Genomic DNA, 18,074 nt, shown 5'->3' on the forward strand with positions numbered 1-18,074 from the left:
CGTTGGTAATTATATCTGCTAAGGAGACCTGTTGTTGAGCTTACCATGTTCTTCACAGATCTGTAGAAGGCTGTGCTGAATGAGCAGAGGGAGGTTTCTTTGAATGCTCGTTTTTTGCTCCACTTCTCAAATCAGCAGAGCCAAACAACTGTGGGAATTGTCTTTTCTTGTTTGTTTGTTTTATGTTCTTCATAAAATGTGCTGCTCTGCAGGTGAGGAGCTTGCCAAAAAGGAGTGCAATTTGCCTTCCTTGACCCCCGTCTTCAGATGGAAGAAGATGAGTGTCTAATTGGCATGGGTGGGCGAGTCGGCCTCTTTGCAGTCTTGTGTCCTCCGCTCTTCCTATACAGTAGCGCATGGTGTGAGAAGGGGCAACGGGATAGAAAAGAGCTGATGAATTACAGAGAAGATGCAGGAAGGCAGCTTGAAGCAAGAGGCAGCAAGTGCCATCAGCACAAATTGCCGTTACCCTTCATAAACAGAGCATTATGGTGATAATCCTGACAATTTAATTCAGTGCAAGGGCGAAAGACAGCATGTGTTGGACTGTCACTGATCCTGTTAAGCACTGGTAGTTTTTGTTTCTTTACCCTAAGTCCTCGTGGCTTTTGACTTGGACTGCACAAGTTTCTGGAGTTTGCATTTTTTTATTCTTTGCTTAATTTTTCAATCTTTGGGGTTTGTGGAGGGCGAGCGTGTGTTGTGAATTTCTTTTTTAATTTGTTTTTTTCTTTTTTTAAATGAAATTCCTGCTGGGTTTATTGAAATGTAAATACTTCATAAAATATGTATTTCTGCGAAGACAAAGCATGAGATGGGTCCCCGCAGCCTTCAGCTGGTGTAAATGAGACGTGCCGTGCTGCTTTGCAGTAGATGAGGATCTGACCCAGAGTTCTTCTTAAGCCCCTCCACCCACCCCAGCATGCATGGGACTAAGTCCAGAAATGTTGAGAGTCGGAAGTAATGAGAGCAGACGTGGCTTTGTTCCTGGATGAAAATCCACTTCGGAATTAGGGATGACTGCCTTTGAAATTGGAAATCGCTTGCAATTAATTTTCATCGGTACCTGAAGCCTCTCCTTGGCTTCCACTGTGGAAAAGCAGCATTAGCCTTTGCCAAAACGATCTCACTTTGGCTCTGCTGAGATCAGTAATTCCCGATGGGGCTCAAGAAAGCTGCATGCATCTCTCTGCAACTTTCCTTTCAGTCTTTGTGTGGCTTGAAGTTGTGGTTCCTCTACCTAACTGTAGCTGCGTGCATGCACATGCACACTCATGTTTACATTTCCTCTTTCTTTCTTTCTTCTTTTATTTTAAAGGTTAGACTCCAAAATGTTCTGTCTCAGCTCTCAGTGTAACTAACAGATTTTCCTTCAAAGGAAAGAGGCAAGAAGCAGAAGAAAGTCAGTGAGGTTCACTTCGGGTTTTGTTCCCTTATGTCTCTTTTACCTCCTTCAACTGCAATCTAGCAGCGCCTGCCTCGACAGCTATCAGATAATTTCTTTATCTCCTAACAGCGGCCTAACTAATTTATAAAGGGAAGCGCCTCGCCGTGAAGGCACGAGTCATTTCTCTCCCTTCTGGAGGGCTGTGCTCGCCCCCCTCACACGGCGCTCCCCGCTGTGAACCCGGTTCACATAGCTGTTAGGCTGCGAGCTGGCGGCGCGCCAGGCAAGAGGAGGATCGGAGAGGGGGTGACATCCCACACAAATCAATGTCAAAGGTTTGACGTTTTCATTCAAGGCGGTGTCAAAGCAACCTTTGGGGTTGGGGGGGGCGATGGGGGATGCTTTTCTCTTGCTTAAGTGATTGCCATTTATGTTTTAATTTGCTGTTATACTCTCAAAACCAAACAGAGAAACCCTCAGTTGTCTTTTTATGCTCCATTTCCCTTTCTCCCCCATCATTCCCCCGCCTTTCTCTGCATCCTATGCAGAGGAATCTGCTACATCGTGAGTCCCAGCTGCTTGTCTTCCATATAGGATATCTTGGGGCTACCCTGTACCTTCCAGGCTGGATGGCTGTTTCTCTGGACCACCTTTTTTCCTTTCTTTGTATTGTGGTGGTGAGCTGACTGAGGCTGAAAAGGCAGATTGCAAAAGTAAAAGGTATTTGTCACTTTAACTGGGAAGGACTGGGGAACAGGCAAGGATTGTGGTATCCTTTTACACAGTATGGCAGTGATTCATCCATTCTTCCTAGCCAGGTGTTTAGAGATCTTTGAGTGAAAGAAGGGGAATATCCTTGTTGTTAGTATGTCTTTCTGTAATTTACAAATCAAAGAGTATCAGCAATGCTTCCTTTTGGAAACCGCATACATCTTTCTATTCATCTGACATTCAGGAGCCTCAGAGAACTGGTGGACCCCCAAGATTTCTTTCTTCTTTAGACTGATGTAACCCCAAATGAACTCCTTGGCTTCCATGCAGTATTTATGATCTATTCTGGTATAAAAAGGAAAAGCATCTGTTTTCTAGAGATGACCTTTGCCCGTTGCTGAAAATTTGGGCCCACAAACTCCAGCTTTTATCATCTGGGTAATTCCCTTGGAAATGGGACCCAGTTTGGATGCAGCTGTAATATTAATGGCCTGGAGCTGCACAGCTGTTCCTGTATTATCACCTGGTGTATGTGTGCCCCACAAGACAGTGTTAAAGACGATGAAGAATTTCTCGTCTCCTGTAAATGCACCTCTAAGTAGGACCACGCACTTCAAAATGAAGCAGGTTTGTAAGCCTTTCCAGTATCTGAGCCATAAGAGTACCCAGCAGTGTCTTGCAAGCAGGACTGGAGAATAAATCATCTGGTTGACTCTACAGGAGGAATGTGAGTCGACAGAATGAAAATAAATGCCCAGTGTGAAGCCTGGCTAGGACAGCTGACTGAGTCTCCTGTATTTAAAAAAGATGCTGTAGGGTCCCTACTGTGCTGGGCTTTGGCTTTGCACTTCAAATGAGAGGGAAGGTGAGTTCTAAGAATAGGGAAGGAAATCAAACGGTGTATTTGGTGTCAGAGGTGGCTTTTGAAGCTATAAGTGAGTTGGAGGGGGTGTGTGTCCATCAGGAAGACCCAGGCGATGTAGCAAGAAGTTCAAATCATGTAAGATCTTGTGGGAAAGAATAATAACGTGACCAGAGGGAAGGAAGCTTCAGAAGAGTTGGTTTGGTAGGAAATGTTCCTTGGGATCCTGTTTTTACCCTCTGAGCTTGAGTCCCTATGACAGGCATGAGCTTTGTCTTTACACAGCTTTAGTTTTAGGAGCATGGTCGCTAGCACGGATGGAAACAAACGTGTGTAAACATCAAAGCAGTTTGTTCCTTTGAGGATTGAGCACTGTCTCTGATTCCAGGGAATCTGGAAAGTAAACTGGGGGAGACAAGATGTAAGAGAACTGCTCCCTTTCCATGGCATCTAATGCACGATAAAATGTTTGACATGCTCTGGGTTCAAAGTGGAGGTTACAAATCTTACTGTTATAAAGTAAATCTGCAAGAAGCGTTTAATGTTCTGAGCTGCTTCAACTCTGGTTTGAGTTTCTCTTAGTAGAAAATGTAATCAGATGGTTCCCACTTGTCTTGGTGCTTCCCAATTCAAGAAAAGAAATATCATTAAAACAACGAAAATATAATTCAAGACCTAACTTTTTTCTTGAATTATTTACTCTGGTTAAGAACCAAGGAGAATCCCAGAGAACTGAAAGTCCACCCTCAGTTATGATGCTCCGTTAGAATTGGAGTGTGTGTTGGTGACTTGTAAGAGCAACAAGATTGTGGGTAAAATTGTGTCTCTTCCAGTGAAAGCACCAGTTTAGCTGGGGCCAAGATTTTATGATAGTTACTCTTTTAGGGTTTCTGAGTAAGTGTCTGGAGCAAGACCTGACATTCCAGGGATAAATTCTCAAGTTGAACATGTAAATCTCGATCTTTTTGCTTTCCATTGTCAGCCTGTGGTTCATTATGTGCTATATCTGAAAATTTGGAGAAATGGTAATTTTTTTGGCTTTGTTGCTTCAGTGTTTCAGAGATAAAGATGGAGAAAGTATTATCCAGCCTGATGAAAGATGATCGCTTTAAGTTGCACAGACCAAGAAGAAAGGTGAGTTATTCTGCTGATTTGGAATTGTTCCAGTTTTCATTTACCAGTTAAACATCATGAGTATTCTTCCCTTAGCTTCTGTCTTTACCATGCGAGGGTTGACATATCCACGGTGTTGGGCAATGCAAATAATTATACAACTGCCTTATATCACAACTGTCCAATCATTAAAGTGTTGTCCCCAAAAAGCATCGTTTTTAACTCTTCAGCAAGTATTTTTGTAACAGTAAAGGTTTCTGGCTGCAAAAGCTTAGGGTATTTTCCCCGTTGTGTTTCTGTTCTTGGATTTTTGGCACTAAAGTGCTGCTGGAGATCACAAAAGACACAAAACTTCTCTAAGAAATAAGATTTGGTGATGTGTCACATACGGGGTTTTATTATGTATATTTACTTGGAACCTAAACTAAAGCACACTGGGTTGACAGGCATCTTTTTATTGACTTCAGCAAGGTTTGGGTCTGCCTGCAAGTTGCTAATTCACAGAATTCAGTCATTTGCAATTGACGTCTCAGGCGTTCCTGCATTCTGGCAAATTAAATCCTCCAAGAACCCTCATTTTGAATGGAAGTCAAGAATGTGTCAAGCGTGATGCAGCATGCTCTTTTTTCTCTTGTTGCTGTTTTGCCTGCTCGTTCTTTCTGTTACACCATGTATGAGCCGCCTTGTTTCCTGCAGATGACTGTTATGAACTGTGGTGTTCTGGGTAAACATGCTTTTGAAAGATGTTCAGTTTTCCTACACACCTTATATTTCACAGAAAGCCAGATCTGTGGCTCCTCTGAGATACAGCTCTGTTTAAAGCTGTTTCTCATCACTGCATGTTTTTGCCCTGAAAGCAGTCTGTAATACCTGTATTTCGAATGTCTGGATCAGGCCTAGGATATGACCTCTTAACTCATTGAACAAATACGTAAAAGTTTAGTTGTGCTTTGTTAATTCAAAAATTATTTGAAGTAATTCTGTGTAGAAATACTTTGCTCCCAAATGTGCTTATAGGCAGGTAACTTTGGGCTTCTTTTGGAGAGTTTTTCCACAGATACATTTATGCAGAAACTGCACTTTAAATCCGTTGCTGACGTGGGACAGAATATTATTTGTTCTGGGCTTGAGGACAAATGTTATTTCTTGGAAACTGGGCAAAAGAAGAGAACATGTTTTTTTCTAGGAAATTACGATGTGGCTTTTGAAAAGTGGCAAGAGAAAAAACCTGCTGAATGTCAGAGCCCAGTACATGCAGAGGTTCAGAATTGTTGAATCATTGCAGAAATGCACCGAAACATGTCAGTGCCTTTATGTTCCTTGTTCCAAAGGAACAGCAATAAAAAGCTAACAAGACTTTTTACTATCAGGACTCATCAAATAGGTATTTCTCCCATGCTTTTAAATTGTAAAATCCTCTAGACATCTAAGCACAGAATATTCTAAATACTCTTCTCTTGTTTTTCTCCCTTTAATTCACAAAAATATCAAATCAAACCATGTTTGAAAGCAGCAGTTGCTCTGGTTTTTGCTCAGCAGTGCTGCCTGGGCATGCGCTGCCATGCCAGGCACATGAGCCTACATACAGAAGGAGCTGGTTCCTTTCACTGGCAGTCAAAGGTGGGATTGAATTCCTCTTCCCTCTGCCATCAAAGGGAATGGGATTTTGCTGTTGACTTCACTGGAGCTGAGATATATCCACCCTGGGCTTAGGGTGGTCTGACTCTGCTGCAGGGATTTACAAAACCAGAATAACCTATTTTTGTGTGGCTCAGACTGAAAGGATCAGTACTGAGAAACAGAGTTTCTTCTTATGGAAAAAAAAAAAGTGTATCATTTAACGGGGATGAAATTACAATAGTTCTGTCAAGATCAAATAGACTTCTTCAGGAATTACTTGAAAAAATGTATTAAATGCAGTCAAAGCTTCGTTCTGTTTGTTAGCGTTGTATTTTATTGCTATCAGAGGCTCTGTGAGTGGTCTGCAGTGCTTTCTCAGAAGCTGCAGGGGCACGTTTCCAAGTTTTCAGGAGGGTTAATCTCTCTTAAATTCTGTACATTTGCAGTAAAGACAATGCAGTGAGCTGGGAATGTAGTGGGACTTTGCACAGGACAGAGAGTGATTGAGGACTTGTTATGAGGAGCTGAACCTGATCTGTTTGCGATGTTGCCATTCAAGAGAGCGTTAGCTTTGCTTACCAGCTCTCTGTGCATTGAGTCATGTATATATTATAGTCGTGCACACAGGAACCTCATTATAATGCTCCTCGGTTCTCATTGCCTCAACTAAAGTCCATTACAAGTACCACGTTGGAACGTGTATATTTTGGACTTCTGTGTGCAGCCAGGGAGCAAGCTGAAGTGCCTGTAAAATGTATATTTTATATTTAGGTATATAAAATATATATGTGGCTATGTCTGGGTGTGTGAATGTTCACCTGCCTACAAAGAGAATAAATTTGATCTTTCAACTTTTATGGAGGGGGCAGGGGGACTTGGTGAGTTCTAGGGAAGGTGTGCAGAGGTTAGTAAAAAGTTGTTATTAAAACAAAATCCTTCATTTTGTTTTGAAGGATAATGGAAGCAGGAGATGTTACAGCCTGGCATTTTGGTGCTTTTTTCCCCACCCCCCCCCCCCTTTTTTTTTTTGCTGTTTTAAAAAAGAACTTTTCTGCCTTAGTGTAGTTGTATTATATTTCAGTTCTTTCTCCCATTAACATACTCTCTTAATGAAATCAGAAGCTTTCAGTACTTGTCCCAACTTCTCAAACCTAAAAGCTGCAGTCTTTATAATAAGAAGTTTCCTTCTTCTAAAAGAAGTGTCTTTTCCTAGTGCAGTTGGCATCTGGGGGAGTCCCCCAGATATCTTGAACCAGTTAAATAACTTTGCATCCAGGTCCATTTCTTCTTTTAGCTCACAGATACTGGTATTGACCGCAGTTATCGTACTGGTGGTTAGGGATCTGTCAGAACAGGCTTTTAAGCAAACACAAGGTGGAAAAAGTTCTCCTATGCCACTATTTCTCCATAATGGCAATAACACTTCTTACTTAACAGATGCAACAAATTCATCTAGATGGAGAGTAGATCACACAAACCTCTGGGGTAGGCTTTTATCTTTTGGGTCTTGGAGAAACGTGTAAGGTCTCAAATTAATTGTCCTGTTCATCCAGACCAGGATATAAGCAGGATTAAAGCTTGCCTGTGTGAGCAAAGCATCCAGGATGGCTTCCAGTGTACTTCCAGTAGCACTGTTTTATTTGATCTGCCCAGACACGGTGTCAGGTTTTATTTTCCCAGTTTGGGTCCGAGTCAGTTTTAAATTTAGATTTATGGGTTTTTATTATTGTTGGCTCGTTTTTTATTTTTTTAGATGAACCTCCCTGGAAGGCAGGAATCAAACACGGGGGGTTCATTCCCATTAGGGGGCAATTTTAAAATGAGATCTGTCTCAAGGGGCTGAAGGGGGATAAAAGACAAGGTGGAGATGGGAGGAGGGGAGAAGCTGTTTTCCGAGTACATTATGTTTCCTGCCGTTTGCTTTTTTTTCATTTATTTCTCTTGGACTGACCTCACACTTTGGAAATTATGCACCTAGTTTTTTATCCCTCATTTTTGTCTTACTTTTTTTTTTTCTCCCCCCAGCACCAGGAAGAAGAGATGCCTCATTTTGAAACCTAAAGGGGGGAATAAGAAAAGTCCTTTGTAATATATTGCCATATTATCACTAAATCCCCTGACAGTTGTGACACAGAAGCAAGTCACCTGTCACTTAAGCTTGAGGTCTCTTTAATTTTCTCCTGGAATTCGCACCAGGCTGTCTTTAATTTGAGGCCTTTATTGGAATTCTGAAACCTTTCTGCCTCCCCGGTGCTCAGATCTATTCTGAGTGCTGTTACAGAATGTATACAATAACCAACAGAGGGATTCAGAGGGGGCTGAAGCACTGTTTATTTAACACTCTGGAGGGATTTTCGTGCTTATTCGGTCCTGGCTACCCGGCTTTCAATATCGCTTTGACAACCGTTATGCCCTTCTCATTAATTTTAAACAGTTAAAACACAGGAAAAAGAGAAAAAGTTTTCATTATTAAAGTGCTTTACTTTTTAATAACAGAGGATTCTGTCCGCCAGGGGAAAGGGCAAACCTCACTAATTTCACATTCATATTAAAAAACGCTGGGAAGGTGACACTTTGTGCTGCCAAGAGGCTTAACAAAAGAAAAGTGATGGGGGCTAGGAGGAGCAGGCGGGGCGAGAAAGTTTTATGTTTCACATCAATGGAAACTTCTTAGTCACAACAGTGAGTGTCCACTTCGGGAGGCAGCACCACTTGGAGTTTATTAAACCTTTACGGAGGCCCCTCGGCTGGAGGCTGTCTCAACCGATTAATAGGCACACATGAAGTCAAACTAAAAGGTGTCTGTGAAACAAGCTGTGTGGTGAGTCTTTCTCAAGTGGTTTGGGAGACAGATAGCAGAGGCCAGGAACCTGGGAAACTTAATGTAGCCTTAATGTACCCACGGTTGTCTTTGGACATGCTGATGGACAGTTAGTCCAGGTAGTGAGTGAGCAGGAACTCTAGTCCCCACGTGTTTGTTTCATTGAACCCAGTGGTGGAAGCTGTGGGATCTTGAGTTCAAAGGAGGGCACTGCGCAGGAGGTTTTAGGCTACATTTGAGGTCTGTCTCTGGGCAGGTTTGCTGTTCGGCTGTAGAGTGCTAGATCTGGGTCAGCAAAACGTTTTGTGTAGGATGCCAGCAGCATTACCTGGCTTCCACAATCGCTGAGGTTCGCAGTGTCAGTGTGATACAGTTCTGGGCTAGCAGCAGTGCAGAGGTGAGCTCACAGCTGTGAGGGAAGGAGGGGTTTGCAGCATTAGCATGCATATCTGCCCGGAAGGAACAACAGGATTGTTGCCTTGGCACAGGCCTAGTACAGAAGTGTGGGAGGTGGATGTTTGTTTTCAGTCAGCCCTTGTCAGAATAGGGGATTGACTAGTATGAAGTTGCTGCCTTGGACCCAGCACTGTTAGTCCTGGGTGCTGGTTTGTGTCTGAGTAGCTTTTAAGAACTGTGGCCATTTCTTGGGGGAGGTTCACATCCATGGATGCTTGGTTTTGCACTTTGCTGTCAGCTTCCCATCAAAAATTCCCCTGTTCCTTGTCCACATTTCCTTTCTCTGCCTGGGTAATTGAGAGAAAGAGATACAGCCTCTTCTCTCCTCCCAGTAACAGCTTGTTCTCAGGAATGTTTGTTTTCCATTTCCTGAACTGCATCCTACAGTCTGAGCCTGGCAAAGCTTGGGCACATGCAAAATTGCCCTTTTGGTTTGAGGAAGCTTATTCTGTCCTGCCGTTGGTGCAAGGGGCTTCTCTTACTCTAGAAGAACCACCTGATGGCAGTTACAGTGAAGTATGACTTGTTGACAGTGAGAAAACCTCCTGTGGGCATTGATAGTGAGCAGTTCATACTATGGCTTTGTTCACAGGTACGGAATTTGGTCCATTCTCTGGAGCCTGAGGGTGGACATACATGTTCTGCCCAAGGAAGAACTTGCAACATCAGTCTGAAACTGTTAATTTAGAGTCTGCGGGGAGTTATTCAACGTAACTGCAATGGAAACTAGCAGTGGTATCTGGCCTGTTGAATCGGGAAGGGGGTGGGAGTGGGGGAAAAAGATACATGATAGATGTTAGAAAACACAAAATTAAAACTGATTTGCTCTCCTCTCCGCGCAGGCTGCTTTGACTTTAACATCTTTATCAGTTTTTTTCCTCTAGTAATATTGAGAGGATTACCTTTGTTGGCCCCTCGGTGGTTACTGTGTGATTTTACTGTTATTAAATCTATTGTAAACTGCTTCATTATTCCCGACTCAAATTCTCTCTTTCCTCTAATCCTCCCACCGCCCTTGCAGCAATCCTGTAGCACAGACCCTCAGGAAGTCCGGGAGCGGGCCACGGTCTTGCAGACTAAATTTGAAGACCACGTTCACTCCAGCGAGGGGACTGTCCGGTGGGCAAAGAAAGGTCAGTGTGTTTCTGTTCAGCTTAATCCAGAAGGGCTTACAAGAGCTGCCAAGGTTTTCTTCTGGGGGAGAGCTTCAGGGGAAAGGCCTGGAAGAAACATTTTGGGGCCATTGGGCTCTGTAGGGGGTTGAGATGAGCCCAGAAGGCTTTGTGATGATATTAAATGTAAATTTCTTGCATTCCCATTTTACGTGCAAATGAGGTTTAATCTTGGTTTTCAGTAGGATTCACATCCAAGGGCTCTGACCTGATTGCACGAGCGAATAGATTGTGTTATGCTGAGGAGGTCATGGGTGACTTGCTTAACCATATCCTGGTCCAATACTCCTTAGATGCTTTCAGTTTACACCAGGGATGAATTTGAAGCCTGTAAGACAGGATGCCTTGGGAGCAGCTCTTAACAGGCATAGATCTTAAACTGGAGTTTTTTGTGTGGAATGGGAGAAAAATCAGAATGGGGAACTACTCAGAAAGGCAGGAAGGAGAAAAACGGGGATGGATTTAATAACTAGCCAGGTGCAAATCTGGGGTTCTGGGATTTGATTTCCCACCTTTGGCAAGCACTTGTCACTTAGCAGTACAAGGAACTTCTCTTCTGCTTCTCAATTTGGACAATCTAGAGGAAAGCAGATTTGGGGGAAAGATGACAAACTTGCTGGGAATGTTGTAGGAAAACAAACACTAAGCACTCTCCTGAGAGGAGCCAAAAAAGTGGTGCAGCTTAAGCACCCCTCTTCTGTGTACTGTTCTGTTGCCCAGTAAGGCTAACCTAGGTGTAGTTAATGTTCCAGGTACATGAAGATCACATTGATCCGTGTCAAATCCTGCTGTGCTTGTATACAGCTCCTGTTGTTTTCTCTTCTGCAGCATTTCCACTTAGGTTTGGGTGAGAGGGGTCCTGTTGTGATGAATTTTAATGGTCTACATCATTTTTGTTTACCCTGCTGTATGTGTGTGCGCACAAGTGTCCCATATGTGCTAAACTGCATAAATTGCATACTAAGGGGTCCAAAACCAAATGGGGAAATTGGCCTTTGAGAAGATGCGCAGTGTCATTATAGAAACTGGATAAGGGAAGGCTGTTCTCAAGATAGAAGTGAAGGTAAATATTAAAACTGTTTGGAATCCTGAGAAGTGATCGTTCAAGAGGTCAAAGGTGCTGGGTTTTTTCTGAAGGTTGTACTAACTTGTTAGGTGATAACACAGCAGAAGGACTAATGCTCATTCTACCTGCTTACCCCAGACTATTCTGCATGCTTTTAATGGAGCATGGTTGTACTGATATACTTGAAATCCTACTGTTTCGCTCTGCTCTACCCCCTGCCACTGCATGTCACTGTACTGATTCTTGCATACACACACACTCCGATAGTTGCAGAGCTGATATTTTTTCCTCAGAGCTTTGTAGTACCTTTCTCCTACAGTGAAAGTGTTAGAAGCTGCAACACGAGTGGCTTGCACCCATTTTCAGGTTGTGTTGTGCTACTTGACTGGTGTAATTACTTTTACAGCTGCACTTTTAAGTCCTCAGTCTCAAAGCATGTGACTAATATGATCATAATCCTTGATTCTGCATGGATGTGCTTCTTGTTTCTCCCCTGGGATCCTTATACCCCATGCAAGCTTCTAACCTAAACTGGCTGGTGTAGAACAACCAAATGGCTCTGCTCACCCTTGGAAAACCTCTGTGGTTTCTCTGTAGAGCCTATGTCACTGTGCACACACATCCACACACACTTGTTGCTGACCTCAGTGCTAAGACTTCTTTAGCCGTGGACAAGAAGTGCAGAAAACAGATCAGGAAATGCTGAAATGTTGTGCATCCCATTTATCTTGTACAAGAGCACTCCACCTCTTTTTCCTACTCTTCTATCTACATATGCAAATTTTACACTGCTGAGTGGCTTCCATAAGCCCCCTCTTCCTCCCCTCTGCGCCAGGCATCATGAATAATTAACATGGCAGCTGGCTTTTGCTTTCATGGCAGACAATCAATTGGAAGCTGTGCCAGAGATGCATTTGTTTCTCTCTCTTTTTCTCTTTTTCCCTGTTTTCTGACCTAGTCAATGTTAATAAGCAGTGTTTTCACTGCAGCCTGCTTTCAAAAGGCGAGTGGCTCCCTGCCTGCTCACCCCTTCTGCCTCTCAGCCCCATATTTTCCAAACTCAAATCAAATGGTTCACTGAAGGTGCTGCCCTTCAAACTTGATTGACGATCAGCAGTGAGATGGGTGGGAGGAGGGGTATGGCTGGGCCTTGCTACCTGAAGGACAAATCTCATGAAGCGTGGAGCCCCTTTTGGGAAATAGAGGACTATTTGAGGAGTTGCATGGTGACAGGTACTCCATTTTGGAGTCGAGGGACAGGTAGAGCTCAGGAGACTCTGATCCTTCATGCCACTGGAGTTACAGTAAGTGACAGGAGAAGGGGGAATGGTTTTAAACGGGAAGATGGTAGATTTAGATTAAGTATTAGAAGTTCTTCACTGTAAGGGTAGTGAGACACTAGAACAGGTTGTCCAGAGGAGCTGTGGATGCCTTATCATTTAGTGTTCAAGGCCAGGTTGAATGAGGCTTGGAGCAACCTGGTCTAGTGGAAGGTGACAGGGAGGTTGGAACTGGATGAGCTTTAAGGTCCTTTCCAACCCAAACCATTCTGTGATTGCTTGTCTCCTGCATGTTTCCCCATTTTATAGCCACTAGTTGAGTATTCTGCCTCATTTTTTCAGGTCTCAGCCCCTGTGTGTTTACAGGGACGGCAGAGTTACAGGAGCGCACTACTGTGGCACAATGCTTGAATCCATAGCAGTTTTGGTGCATGCTTCCTCCCTGTTCCCACATGCCTTGTTGTCGTGGTTTAAACCCAACCACAAACCTCATCCACTCACTCCCCCCCCCTGCTCCTGGAGGGACGGAGAGGAGAATCAAAAAGAATGCAACTTCCACGGGTTGAGATAAGAACAGCCCAGTAACTAAGGTATAACACAAATCACTACTGCTACCACCAATAATAATAGTGCTAAAGGAAATAACAAGAGGAAAGAATACAACACCTCAACACCAGCCGACCAATAACTCACCCCACTCCCCCCAGCCAAGCACCGACCGATACCTCCTCCAACCCTGCAGTCCCAACCCTTCCGGGTAACTCCAAGTTACATCCTGGGCATGACGTGCTGTGGTATGGAATACCTCTTTGGCTAGTTTGGGTCAGGTGTCCTGTCTCTGCTTCCTCCCAGCTTCCCCTCCTCCCTGGCAGAGCATGAGGCTCAGAAAGTCCTTGGCCAGACCAAACATTCGAGCAGCAACTGAAAACATCGGCGTTATCAGCACTGTTCCAAGGCCAAAAGATCAAAACACAGCACTGTACTAGCTCCTAAGAAGGAGAAAAATGACCGCTGCTGCTCAACCCAGGACACTTGTGCACTGGCAAAATGCCTCCACCAGTTTATCCAGCTGCGTGGCTGAGGCTGCACTCCAGGGCCAGTGCTGGGAACTGGCTGCCAGCTGAGAGCATGGTGAACAGGTTATGTCACCTGTCTCACTTTCATATCTCATTACCCTCTTGTCCCCTGTTTAAAACAACACTCCAACCTATCTAACCTCCATTAGATGTAGTGTGCTTTTATTTTAACTTTGACTTTCCACACTTAGATTTCCTATAGGAAGGTGGGGATGCATGGGTAGAAAGGACCAACCTAAATCCACTCGCTTACGTGCATGCAAGTCTGAATCCCACCACAGGCCAGTATACATTGCCTTAGACTCATATTGGCATGGCAAAACCAGTAACAGCTCAGGCAGTTTGCTTCTGTGGCATTAAGATGAGGTACCCTTTATGTGAGTTATGGTGTGACCAACACTGTTTCCAGTCTTTCTGAGTTAGTTTTCATAAAGCTCTATCTCCCTGATTGTAAAATTATGAAAGAATTTCAACTTAAAAAAGCTAAAATTGCACATAAAAGCTGTAAAACATGACTCTGGCAACACTGAGGGGTCTGAAGACCTAATAGTAAAGATTTAAAAAAAGAATCACACCTACAGAGATCTTCATTTGAATCTCATGGTGCTGTGGTGAACATTAGCAGCTCTGAGCTCCTCAGAGGTCAGACAGTTGCAGGAGCTGAGGTTTTGACCTGCAGGTATGGCAGGGGTGTTAGCTCAGCTTTGGGTTAGTGTCCTGCAGCTTGCTCTGGCTTTACATGCTCTGACTCAGGACTGGATCTGACTGTTGTCTGTCAGGACTTTGGGAAGAGTGGGGCCTTTGACACTTTGATTCTCTAACTCTGATCAGGGGAGTTAGTACCAGCAGCCTTTCCTGCCCAAAGAACTGTGGAGGTGAGCTCAGCCTTCATAATAACAGGATCTTTGGTATCAACCATTTCGAATGCTGTGAGAAAGACAGCTATATTGGCTCCAACGGGACCAGAGTCAGAGCGGGAGCAAGTTCGTATTGTTTCTTTTGAAGAGTTACACCTTCTCATAGCAGGTGAATTGGACCAATAACTTTATGAAAAAAAAAAAAAGCAGCAGCAGAATAGAGTTTTTGAGAGCATTTGAGCTGGTTTATAAGCCCTCAGAAGCATGACCTTTAGATTAGGCACGGAGATGAAGTATCTGGAATTTAGCATTCTCTTTTTGGGAAAACATGGGTCTCTTGCTGCTGAGGTGCCTCTAAGAGTAACATTGTGAAATTGGTAAGAAGGTGCAAAAAACTCAATCTTTTCTTCTCATCGATTGGGAAAAGGAGTTCACTTTACTCAGTAAACAGAGCTTTGATGGATTCCCTGGGTCCTTCCAGGAGCTGATCTGCTAAAATGACATTTTTATTACTGTTCATAAACTCCAATCTCTGGCTGCTGCCAAGAGATTAGACATAAGCTGTGGGCAAACTTGCTGGTCCAGTGGCTCAACAGGCAAGGGCAGGAGAGGTTAGAGTTTAGAGCTCGCTGCTGTCAGGGGTTGAGAGGGAGAGAATGATGTAGGTGGTGGATGGAGTGAGTGCTGGGGGGGACACAGGAGGTTTAGCAAGCAGAAGGGCAGTAGAGGATTGAAGGGGGAGGTATTTTCTGAGCTGTAGAGTTTCCCTGCTAAAAGTCCCTCTATTCCCCATAGCAGAGAGGACAGCCTGGGTGTAGTTAATGTTCTGGGTATGTGAAGAGCGGTGGTAGTGTTCATATTAGTGGATGATCGACTTTAGAGCAATGAGTCCTGAGGGAAGGGCATTACAGGAATATAAGGATGTGAAGCAAAATTTGCATACAATTCTATTACTCTTTTTTTTCCTTTTGAGAAGGTGAGCTCTGTTCTCAGCGTGATGATGAGTCAGGAAATCCAGCTGGCTCTCAGATATTATAAGGGACTAGCTAGTAACTGGTGAAAAATGTGTGGACTACTGGGACTGTAATATCAGAGGACTCTTCCTGTGCCATCTCCATGCTTCTTTTTCCCTCTCTTCATCCCTGTCTCTCCATTCCTTCTCTCCCCTTATCTGCTACCACTGATGTCAATGACTGTTCCTGTGAGATGTACTGCAGATATCACCCTTTCTGGCAGAAGAGGCATCCTTGCAAGAGGCAAACCTAATGCAACTTAATGTAGCTTTGTTTCAGTTCCTAACACTTCTCCACCACCTACCTTCTCCTTTCAGGATTGTATGAGTACTGTACAACCTTCACACATTTTTAACATACCAACCTTTTCTACCAGCTGCTGACCAGAAGGTGTCCCAAAGGACAAGACCAATGTCATTTCAGCTGGAACAGCTGAATCTTTAAGTATATATATATGTATATATATAAAAATGCAGTAGCAAACAGAATTCACTCTTTTTTTTTTTTTATTTTCCTCCCCTCAGCACTGCAGTCTTTCCTTTGTGCCTATACCACCTATCCCAGGAACCTCAAGCACATCTTCCACATCAGATCTCTCCACCTGGGTCATTTGGCCAAGAGCTTTGGCCTGAGAGATGCCCCCCAGAACTTGACTGCTTTTCCAGCTGCAGGCTCAAAGAAGAAAGCCAAACCAAGACCAAAAAGGTAGGCCACATTGATGTTTCTGAGCTGAGGAACACCACATGACAAACTGTGGTGTGCTTTGCTCCTCAAGGTGATTGTGCTTGCTGCAGGAATCCCAGAGTGGTTAGAGTTGGAAGTGACCTTTCAAGACCATTTAATCCAATGCTGCTGTCATGAGCAGGTCATGTCTGACTGTTCCAGAGAGGCTAAATGATGTTGACCTGTTGGTTTAGGTTGCATTGCTCTCTAAGTTATTGTTTCATTCCCCTTTTTCTAATAGCTTTAGAGAGCCTAAAATTGACATTTATTAAACCAACTTGGTTGAATATTTGAGTGGGAATTCAGATGCTTTTTTTTGGAGGAAGCTGCTAGGTGTGGAGGTGCCCCTACACAAACTACCCTGGGTTTTGCTGTAGCTTTTCTATTGTCTGATCACTTGAAAAGTAACATCTCCTGTGAGTCTTACGAGCAGGAACAGCCTAGTTTTTATTTATTTATACTTCACTGAAGAGCTGCCTTGAAGGATGAGGAAGGGTACAGGCAATATTCCAGAGCAAAGAATGAGACTTCCTGTATATTGATTCTCTTTCTTGCACAGGTCATGGTAGCTAGAGCTCCAGCAGCAGTTCTGTTGTCAAGGCCAAGCACCTCCATAGTAGGAACTGCCAGATTTTTTTCCATTCATATGCCCACTGCCAGTCGCATGCTCCTATGGAGAGCTATGATCCCTGGCTCAGGATCAACTGCACAGCAACTCTTTGTCCTCATCCCTCTCTAGGGAAAGGCTCTCACAGATACAGTTGTGCTTCTAAGTACTTGCTGTTGGTGTAGGGCATGGGATGACGAAAGCATCAAGGAAATAGCAGAAAAATTAGTATTTTCACTTCTCTAATTTGAAGTTGACTGTCCTGCACATGATGAGCAAGGCTGTGTAAGAGCTGATTTATCTCACAAGATGGTTTCTTCCTTCCCAGCCTTGACAAATACCACTGCATCAGAAGCAAAATGTGTGTTTTACTGTCTTTAAAGGCCTTCTGTGGCCTCCTATGGCTTTTTTTATCACCTTTTCTTACACTAGACAGCCAGTCTTTTGTAGCTTTTCTCCTGCACTTTCACCAAAGGTTTCCTGGCTGTCAGATTTGCAATGGGACAAATGTGTCCCTCCTCTCACAATGTTCAGCTGCAAGTTGGACTGCTTGTTCTTCTCCCTATGAAGACATTAGCTTAGTGCCTGAGAGAAAGGGGAAGACTGCAGTGTATTTTATTTTGTTATTAATTGTATGAGTGACTAGTTCTGTAAGTACAAGCCCAAATCAGAAGGCATATCTGTTGGTAGAAATGATCCTCCTACAAACTTGGTCACTGCTGCCTGTGGATTTAAGTAGGTCTGCCAAAAGCATTTTTGCAAAATCCTGTGGGATCTCTCCAAGAAGAGTCTGTAGCAAACCTAGAGTTACAGCTCTGTCCTCTTTGGTGTGTGGACAGGGCTGTTCGGAGTACTCCTTTCTTGTGTTAGGAATTTGAGGCTCCCTGATGCTTCTGGAGGAGCAGAGTCCTGAATCCTCTTCTCCACTTGAAACGGAGCTAAAGGTGCTCAGTACATCCGATCCGTGTTACTTTGAGTTGGTTCCACAGGATGGATAATCCTCCCTTTTGAGATTACAACATTAAGGGCTTGCTGCCTTCCTTAGCACAGCGGCAGGATACAAACCTCTGGCTTGCCAGGAGAATCACTGCAATAATTCAAAGGAGGAAAATCCTTTTATCAGTACCAGTTGTGACTCCTTATGTGTAATTGTTGCTGCAAACTCCGTTAGCAACCGTTAGCTATTAACGCACTAATCCACATAATTGTTCCTGGGCTGGTGACATCTCTCGCACATGTACATATCTTGGGGGGGGGGGGAAGAGAAGGAGAAGGGATTTTAAAATAAAAAGTTGGAGACCACATTGTCC

At 43.7% G+C, this 18,074-nt stretch overlaps 1 protein-coding gene across 4 annotated transcripts in view; it reads left to right on the forward strand.

The window, feature by feature from the left end:
- DDX31 (DEAD-box helicase 31) overlaps nt 1-18,074 on the forward strand; it is a 49,504-nt gene that overhangs the window by 22,544 nt on the left and 8,886 nt on the right. For all 4 annotated transcript variants that reach the window (XM_065695926.1, XM_065695927.1, XM_065695929.1 and 1 more), the window contains exons 17-19: nt 4,013-4,094; nt 9,992-10,103; nt 15,959-16,139. In XM_065695926.1, coding sequence (XP_065551998.1) covers nt 4,013-4,094; nt 9,992-10,103; nt 15,959-16,139 — 375 coding nt within the window. The remainder of the gene's footprint in view (nt 1-4,012; nt 4,095-9,991; nt 10,104-15,958; nt 16,140-18,074) is intronic.

Source organism: Lathamus discolor, chromosome 15, assembly GCF_037157495.1.
Source record: "Lathamus discolor isolate bLatDis1 chromosome 15, bLatDis1.hap1, whole genome shotgun sequence".
In the NCBI taxonomy this organism is placed as follows: domain Eukaryota; kingdom Metazoa; phylum Chordata; class Aves; order Psittaciformes; family Psittacidae; genus Lathamus; species Lathamus discolor.